Source organism: Armigeres subalbatus, chromosome 3 (assembly GCF_024139115.2).
Source record: "Armigeres subalbatus isolate Guangzhou_Male chromosome 3, GZ_Asu_2, whole genome shotgun sequence".
Taxonomy (NCBI): Eukaryota; Metazoa; Arthropoda; class Insecta; order Diptera; family Culicidae; genus Armigeres; species Armigeres subalbatus.
In genome coordinates, this window is record NC_085141.1 from 217800826 (window position 1) to 217810735 (window position 9910).

Below are 9910 nucleotides of genomic sequence, written 5' to 3' on the forward strand. Positions count from 1 at the left end.
GTGATCAAAAGGTGCCATAGACGAGCATTCCTTAAGGTGATTATACAATCAAGCCATGTGGTGAATTTCAAATTCACCACACGGTTTTCTACTCCTATTATCAAAAGTTCAAAACCAGCGTAATATTTTTTGTACAATGCTGAAATTAAAGTCGATTGCTTAGCATGAGTCATCAAACGATCTACAGATGTTGTGATTCCCATGGGCGTCGTTGTTCTCTCAATTCGTGCTCTTGGAAAATCACTAGAAAAAGCACGTGGTTTCCAAGATGGCCGATTTGTGGCTTTGTTGTATAACCACCTTAAACGACAATAACTATGATGGTGCCTGGAAGATGCTGGTTGATCGATATGAGAATTTACCGATGGTGATACACGGTCACATCACAAAGTTACTCAACTTGAAGCCAATGACCAAGGAATCACAAACTAAAAATGGATTCGATGGCCGAAGTGATCATCATCACTCTTTTGACGTCAAAGCTTGACCCTGCAACCAGGAAGTCGTGGGAGTTGTCGGTAGGACACGGCAAGCTCCCAGGGTATAAAGATACGATCGCGTTCCTGAGGAATCATTGCCACGTACTGGAGCGCTGCGAACAAGGAGTTGGTCTTGTGAAGGCAAGAAATCAGCATTCTATTTTGAAACCGGCTGCAGCACAAAAAACGTATACGATGACAGTTCAGAAACCAGACGACGGATGCCCGATATGCTCAGCGAAACATTTGGTCGACTCCTGCGATGCTTTCAAGAAGCTACCGATAGACGCGCGGTATGAAAAAGCGAAGCAATTGGGGTTGTGCTTCGGATGCCTCAAAAAGGGACACCGGACGGCATCTTGTAAGAAAAAAACGACTTGCCTGTCTTGCACGAAGAAGCATCATCCACTGATGCACTATGAAGAGAAACAATGTGGCAGCTCGGAATCTTCGGCAGAATATAAACAAACTAGTGGCAACCCGGAGCAACTAACAGCGGCGAAATGCGTGATTCCTGTCGAACCTAGCTTGGCGAAGAAACAGATCTTGTTGGCAACGGCAATTGTGAAAGTTTTTGATTCTTGTGGTGTTCCATATGATTGTCGTGTGCTGCTTGATTCAGGTGCAATGGCGAGCTTTATTTCGGAGCGAATGGCGAATCTGCTAAACTTGCGAAGAAGAAGTGCAAACGTCCCCATTGTAGGCGTAAATGGGATGAAGACGACCGTAAAGTTCAAGATTAGTGCGAGAGTGGCTTCCAGGACGACGGATTACAGTTTTGTTGTGGAGTATCTTGTCATTCCTCAAGTAAATGGACCGCTTCCAGTGAATAAAATCGATTATTCGAGCTGGCCGATTCCGAATAAAATGGAACTTGCAGATCCTAAGTTCTTTGAGCCAAGTCGCATCGACATGTTGATAGGTGCGGAGATGTTTTTTGATTTGATTCAGCCAGGTAAATATCGAATGGCCTCAGACTTGCCAGTGTTACAGGAGAGCTCGTTAGGCTGGTTGGTAGGAGGACCTGTGGGTGGTGCGACTGCGTTTAGCACCGCACGGGTGTGTCAAGTAAACTCAATGAACATTGGCAATGATCAGCTGACCGAGTTACTTCAACGATTTTGGACGATAGATGATCAGCAAAATGAAGCGACTCCCAAACACGACGATTTTTGTGAGGATCATTTCTTTAGGACACATACTCGAATACCGGAGGGGCGATATGTCGTGAAATTACCATTTCGAGACAATGTTTGTGATTTGGGCGCATCTCGGCAGCAAGCAGAGAAGAGATTCCACTCATGAGAACGTCGGCTTGAGCGATTTCCTGAAACGAAGAGAATGTACGTAGATTTTATTACCGAGTATTTGACACTAGACCACTGTCGGATTGTGAATGAAGCGAAAGATTAATCAGAATCGGTGTATTATCTTCCCCATTATTGTATAATAAAACCGGATAGTTCAACCACAAAACTCAGGGTTGTGCTCTGAACGACGTCATGATGGTTGGCCCAACCGTGCAACCTTCCCTATTCGACATTATGGTGAGGTTTCGAATGCATAAATATGCCTTCACTGCCGATATCTCAAAAATGTATCGGCAGGTGCTGGTGCATCCTGAGCATAGAAAATATCAACACATATTGTGGAGAGAGAGCACGACCGAGCCTCTGCACAGTGGCTAAAACCGTGTTTTAAGCGCGTTTAATTAATATCACCTTTATTATGCAAGTTAGCTTAATGGTCTCTTCGAGACATTTGATCAGTAAGTAAATGCGCTTCTTTGGAGGTATTTAGCTTACTGATCAATCCCCCTAAAAGTGAGATAAAATTTTTCTTTTTTCTGCTTTACAATGAACAAGGTTAATGTTTTCACAAAAGTTGTAGTAAAAGTTCTCCTGAAAATCTTTGTCGAAGACACCGAGTTCGTAATTTCATTACTTTTGAAGATTTGTTACGTTTTATTCGACAACCCCCTAAAATGGTTTTTCCATCATAGCTTTTTTATTTTCGATTCTACATTTTTGCATGTTCTAGAAAGTTATAGATAATAACAAAATACGTCGTTTGGTGGTAATTGTACCTTAAAACTTGAAAAATAAAAAGTTATAACAGTTTTAATGGATTTTTTAGTCATATTTGATGTAGTTGTAACTAAGTATAGGGCAAATTGTGGCAAACAATCTCATACGCATATCAAAGTTCAAGTAATGGACTTTAATTTAATACTTAAATTGTCGAGTTGTAAGCGAATGTAAGACATGTTTGAACAAACAACTTTTATTGCTATATTAGAAGTGTATTAATGAAAATGCATTCAAGAAGTTGCTTTGCTTTTTTAAGATACTACACAAAATAATTTTAAAGCATTAAATTCGCTAATCGCTGTAGCTATTTTCACTGTCACTATTGTCTTTGTTTATGCTGCTATATGAAAAGTTCTCCTTTTCAGAAGAGTTTTTGCGTCCTCTGAAAACGAATATATCGCTTTTTTATGGGCCATCCACGAGTTATATTTATAAACGGTTCAGATGAAACGAGTAGCATATCCAAAACATCACGGTCCATTGCTTGTCTTGAAATTTTTCGGGTGCTGAGTTCTCGATATCTGCTTACCGGATAAAATATGTAAATAATATGCCATAATCAGCCATTGTTTGGTGCCGATTGGTCAACTGTCTGAAGAAGTGCAGGAAGCCAGAAACAAAGATTGGAAAAGGTAATTTTCTTACAATTTCTTCGATATGAGCATATTATTTACATAGTTTATCCGGTAAGCAGATATCGAGAACTCAACAAGCAACAGACAAGCAACGAACCATCATGTTTTGAATATGCTACTCGTTTCATCTGATCCGTTAATAAGTAGTATTCGCGGATGGCCCAAAAAAGCGAAATATTCGTTTTCGGAGGACGCAAAAACTCTTCTGAAGAACTTTTCAAATAGCAGCATAAACAGTGACAACAGTGGCAGTGGAAATAGCGACAGCAATTAGCGAATTGAATGCTTTAAAATGATTTTGTGCAGTATCTTAAATAAGCAAAGCAACTTCTTGAATGCATTTTCATTAATACACTTCTAATATTGCAATAAAAATTATTTGTTCAAACATGTCTTACATTCGCTTACAACTCGACAATTTAAGTATTAAATTAAAGTCCATTACTTGTACTTTGATATGCGTATGAGATTGTTTGCCACAATTTGCCCTATACTTAGTTACAACTACATCAAATATGACTAAAAAATCCATTAAAACTGTTATAACTTTTTTATTTTTCAAGTTTTTAAGGTGCAATTACCACCAAACGACGTATTTTGTTATTATCTATAACTTTCTAGAACATGCAAAAAATGTAGAATTGAAAATAAAAAAGCTATGATGGAAAAACCATTTTTAGGGGGTTGTCGGAATAAAACGTAACAAATCTTCAAAAGTAATGAAATTACGAACTCGGTGTCTTCGACAAAGTTTTTCAGGAGAACTTTTACTACAACTTTTGTGAAAACATTAACCTTGTCCATTGTAAAGCAGAAAACAAAATTTTATCTCACTTATAGGGGATTGATCAGTAAGCTAAATACCTTCAAAGAAGCGCATTTACTTACTGATCAAATGTCTCGAAGAGACCGTTACGCTAAATTGCATAATAAAGGTGATATTAATTAAACGCGCTTAAAACACGGTTTTAGCCACTGTGCTCTGAAGTAAATTGAGATGAACACGGTAACATACGGAACAGCAGCAGCTCCGTACCTTGCTACTCGCGCAATCGTGCAACTCGCCAAAGACGAACAGGATAAGTTCCCGGCGGCAAGCGATGCGGTACTGAAATCGTTCTATATAGACGATGTTCTTGACGGCGCAGATACACTACAGAATGCTCAACAGTTGCAACGCGATTTGGTAGCTCTACTTGCCAGAGGAGGCTTTGAACTGCATAAGTGGTGTGCAAACAACATTACACTTCTCGAAGACATACCGGCACACGCACACGAAAAGCAGCTGAAATTCGATGAAAGCGGTGTAATCAAGACCCTAGGTATCTTGTGGGACCCAACTGCGGACGCCTTCATGTTCCGAGTGAAGCCAGTTGATGAGAATACATCTAAACCAACGAAGCGATTAGTGCTGTCCGAGACAGCCAAGTTGTTCGACCCGCTAGGTTTCCTGGCGCCGACTGTTATAATTGCAAAGATGATAATGCAGCGGTTGTGGAGCGAGAAGACGAATTGGGATGATCCACTGCCTGCAGATCAGTTACATAGCTGGATGAGGTTGCGTTCGGAGCTTTGCAGCATCAGTTCATTCAAAATCGACCGAAGGCTAACGGCGGATGACGTGGTGACACAGGAGCTCCACGGATTTGCCGATGCGTCTATGCTGGCGTACGGCTGCTGCATTTATTTGCGAAGCGTGACAATGGATGGAAGCGTGAAAGTGTGCCTGATTTGTGCCAAGTCAAAGGTGGCACCCATGAAGGAACAGAAGCGTGTTGAGAACCTTGGAGCCGAAATAGAAGAAATTACTATCCCGAGACTTGAATTGTGCGCGGCTCTTCTTTTGGCAGAACAAATGAAAAATGTGCGCGAAGCTCTAGCATTTGACACCGAAAAGGTTGTGCTACGGGCCGTCTCGAAAATAGTGTTATGTTGAAATGAAAATTGAACCTTAAGGCTCCAGTATTTGTGAGAAATCAAGTGATGAAAATTCGTAACCTGATGCCGAGTGTTAAGTGGAACTATGTACCTACGAAGGAAATTTAGTTTCGGATTTAGTATCACGTGGTGTGTTTCCCAACGAACTAATGACGAGTATTCTTTGGTGGTCGGGACCAGCGTTCATCCAGGGTGCAGAATACGAAACTGTACCGAACGAAGTCGAAGCGTTTGTTGAGGAACAGGTTGCAGCAGTGACGATCGACATTCCCGAACAGATAGTGACAGTTGCTGTACCTGATAACCAACTGTACAACGGCATCCTTGGATGCAGCAGTTTGCGGAAGCTGCAACGAATCTTTGGCTATGTCAAACGATTTATCTTCAATTGTCAGTCAGAAAAACGACAAGTGCAGCGGCGTTCCGGATGGTTGAGCAGCGTTGAACACCATGAGGCTGTTGTTCAGCAGTGTGAATTTTCCGAGGACATCGATCGAGTACTGAAGCGCAAAACAGTGAGCAGAGTGCTGAGAAATGTGAATCCAATTTATGACAGCAGTGATCGGCTGTTGCGAGTTGGCGGTCGAATAAGACATTCTGACCTGCCAAAGGATCAAAAACACCCGATGATTCTTCCGGAACGCAATCATTTTACTGACATCCCAATTGAAGCACTTCATATTGAAAATTTGCACGTCGGTCTAAATGGCCTCCTTGCAATTGTTAAGCAAAAATTCTGGCCCATCGGTGCCAAACGAGCTATTCATCGAGTGTTACGGAGGTGCATTACATGCTTCCGTTCGAAGCCTACTGACCTGCAGCAATTTATGGGAGATCTTCCGAAATGTCGTGTCACCATAGCACACCCTTTTTCGAGAACGGGAGTCGACTACGCTGGCCCGTTTCTTTTAAAGGTAGGCGCCCGTTCCAAGATCAAGTTGAAAGCGTACATTTGCCTATTTGTGTGTATGGTCACTAAGGCCATACACCTTGAATTGGTGTCATCTTTAACAACGGACGGATTCCTCGCGGCCCTTCATAGATTTGCTGGTCGCCGTGGTAACCCTTCAGACATTTTTTCGGACAATGGGACCAACTTCCGTGGGGCTGATCGACAACTCACGGAATTAGCTGCGCTTTTGGAGTCCCAGGTTCTGAAGCAGCGCATAAGTGATTTCTGCCAACCACGAGGAATAACTTGGAAGTTTAATTCCCCACGTGCACCGCACCACGGTGGGTTATGGGAAGCAAACGTAAAGTGTATGAAAACTCACCTCTACAAGATACTCAACGAGAGTTACTTGACGTATGAGGAAATGAATTCCCTAATAATTCAAATAGAAGGAATTTTGAATTCTCGCCCTCTCGTACAACTGACCGACGATCCATTTGATTATGAAGCCTTAAGTCCGAGCCATTTTCTAATTGGCCGCGAAATTAATTCGGTTGCTGAGCCTGTATATGAAGATTTGCGAGAGACTAGCTTGTCACGGTACCAACATATGCAGAAAAGGAAGCAATGTTTCTGGCGTCGCTAGTCGAGCGAGTACATAACCAGGGGTGGCATTGTGCATCTCGATTCGAACGTAATTCTATCGAGTCGAACATGTTTGGCATTACGGGTTTCGATTCGATCTCGAAAACGACTCATCGTTCGAGTATGATCGAGGAGGTACAAGAATAACGAGATGTTTTGGCATTATGGATGCTCGATAGCACACTGAAAAACGACTCAAGTCGAATGAAAAACACTCGTCACCTTTTTAGCTTTCGAATGTTGTTCGAGAGTCGTTTCTTGCTGAAAGTTTTTAATTATAATTTGTTATTATTTCTCTACGAGAAGAGAATAAATGTTTTATTATTGTTTCTTGAGAAAAACAGTGTCTTAAGTATACCTACTTTTATAGTTCCCTGACAATATGCAATCTCTAATTATCCCGAAATCCGCGTAAAAACGACTTCAACTAAAATCGGTTTTTCGAAGTTTTCACGTATTTCTTGACGATTTCGATAAATCGCGTGAGAAATCCATGAGTAAAATCTGCGTAAAAACGTGTTTATTCCACAACTAGCAGACCCGACGAACTACGTTTCGCCTAAAATTGAATTATGATCAGAGACAGTTATGCAAAAAGTTGTGTTCCATTTGTGTGAGAGCCCCTCCTTCTAGAGGGGGTGGGGTCTCGAACCATCTTAAGAACCTTCCTCGAGCCCACAAAACCCCACCATACAAATTTTCACGCCGATCGGTTCAGTAGTTTCCGAGTCTATAAGGTTCAGACAGACAGAAATTCATTTTTATGTATATAGATAGAAGATAGAAGATCTACGTAAAAATAAATGAGTTAAATAAAAAAAAAACGCGCATGAGATGACTCAAGTGCATTTAACTAATACACATAGAAACATCAAAATAATTTATTATCGAATCCTTCTTTAGCTTTAAATTATTTAGCACAAAATTTGATCTGTGGCATAAATTCGAATAAACATAAAACTTATAATTTGTGTCGTAACAATATCTCAATTTACAAAACGTGTCGTATCGGCATAATGTTTTAATCGGTTGCAACTGCTCAATAAATAATATTGCTTTTTAAAGTCATCGAGCACAATTTGCTTGTTTATAAATTAACTGTCAATTCATGCCATGAAGGATGCCTTTCCAACAGACAACATACTACACGCAGATGAAATTACTCTTATTCTCTCTGTTTACTCACATTCGCCATGCGCTGAAGGTTGTCTCTCCTGCAGGCGGCATACTAAACACGGAGACAGCTATCTCTTATTCTCTCTGTTTACATTCCGTTTGACAGAACATACTCGATTGAACTAGTACAACACCATTCGAAATCTTGTACTGCGACTGAATGAAGTCGAACGAAATACATAATGCCGCAATTTTTTCGAAACGAATCGAAAAACTTACGAATCGAGTGATTCGATTAGAGATGCGCAATGTCACCCCAGCTTACAAAGGCGTAGCAAGCGGTATAAGGAACCATCGATACTGCAGAAGGGGTTACTAGTTATTCTTAAGGAGGACAACATGCCTCCCCAAACATGGAAGCTAGGCCGCATCGAAGAACTTTACCCTGGCAATGATGGCATTACAAGAGTAGTTGACGTACGCACGAGCACTGGTGTCTATCGCCGGGCGACCACAAAGATAGCTGTTCTCCCTATCAATGACGAAGCCTGACATGCGAAGAAGGATTGAGGGTCTCCTGCTAGGGAAACCCACCGCGGGGGAATATGTTTCGAGATAAATAAATTGAATTTCTTTCCGTGTAGTGTTGCGCACATTTCAACGTGTGAGTGGTGAGAAGAATCAGCGCATGAGCTTTTTTAGTTATCTTACGTACAACATTGCGATCAGTTCGCTTTTCTTATCGCTATATAAAATTGTTAAAAATACAGTCAATTAGTGCTAATTTCACTGATTATCCGAAGGAACAATCCATAAAAAACTAAATAACATAAAACTTAAAATTTGCGCATTTTTTATCGTAATGATGATCCATAATTTCAGTAATATGATCCATTGCTTTAGTAATATGATCATAATCCATAAATGTTGCTAAATGATCCATAGATTTCAAAAAATGTATGGATCAATTAATATAGTTTCATTGGCCTTCTTTCCAATGGATCACATGGATCACATTATCAAAAATATGGATCATATTACTGAAATTATGGATCATCATTACGATAAAAAATGCGCAAACTTGATATTTTGTGGATCAAAATATAGTTTTTATGGATCATTTTTCAAAGATTCATGGATCACAAAATTATTCTTTATGGAATCTCCCGAAATATTTTATGGATTTATGGTAACGTTTTATGGAACAATCAGATGTTATTTACGGATCATTTTTCATTTTTTATGGATCGTTTTTGCACATTGAACGATGCAAAGTAAGGGCTGCCCATCGTTTTCCCCTTTTCCTTCAGTATACCACAAAGATTCGTTCTGCATATTCAACCAAAAAATCTGGAACACAAAATTCAACCATGTTACAATCACATTTCTCAATGAAAGACGCACATATATGTACCACTTCCATGTCCTTATCAGTGAGGTGCCTTATTCACAACCACCACCAGAGTAAGCAATATTTCCATTCATCGTTGCCCCATACATTGTTTGGGCCGACTCAATATATCCTCGGTAGGTAAATAAGCCCCACGGAGAAAAGAAAAAGCGCACTCCTGCTCACACAAGCCAACAACGTGACATATGATAATGTGACCGTTAATTGGCATTTACTGAGCAAACCAAGACGAGAGAAGTTTCGCTCCACGCTGAACGCAAGAGAACCAGAGAACGATTTTCCTCCCCCGTTTTCCACTCGCAGCAAAAGAGACACTTACTTCGGATGTTTTCCATCTGAATGCAAGAAAAGCGGCGTAGGATGAGAAATAGACTGTGACTTTCCATTCGAGTGACAGGTGGTAAGCCTCTTGGAAGGGACACTAATCTGTCATTTTTGCTTTCGAACTCGAAAACTGTTAACTTCATCCCTTGGTCACATGATTCGGATTTTAATTGACCGATAATTACTAAATGAGTTTGGAAGGATTCCGAAAAATCATCAAGCAATTATCGTCGAATAAACTCTCGAAAAGACATTTTGATGACACTTGCGTGTTGACAGCTTTTAGTGTTCGCGCCGATGTTCATCAACGTTTTGTTCCATCTGCGTCAATGTCATTTTTGGTATTTAAGGATTATTTGAACACTTGTTATAGTAGACGA

At 40.5% G+C, this 9910-nt stretch overlaps 2 protein-coding genes across 2 annotated transcripts; both read left to right on the forward strand.

Moving 5' to 3' along the window:
* The first annotated feature begins 434 nt into the window (after positions 1–434).
* LOC134222295 (uncharacterized) lies at positions 435–1784 on the forward strand. The gene has a single exon (XM_062701438.1). The coding sequence runs from the start codon at positions 435–437 to the stop codon at positions 1782–1784; it is 1350 nt and encodes a 449-aa protein (XP_062557422.1).
* A 2417-nt stretch (positions 1785–4201) lies between these two features.
* Positions 4202–5140, forward strand: LOC134222296 (uncharacterized). The gene has a single exon (XM_062701439.1). It carries the CDS (start codon positions 4202–4204, stop codon positions 5138–5140), a length of 939 nt encoding a protein of 312 aa, XP_062557423.1.
* Positions 5141–9910: the final 4770 nt, after the last annotated feature.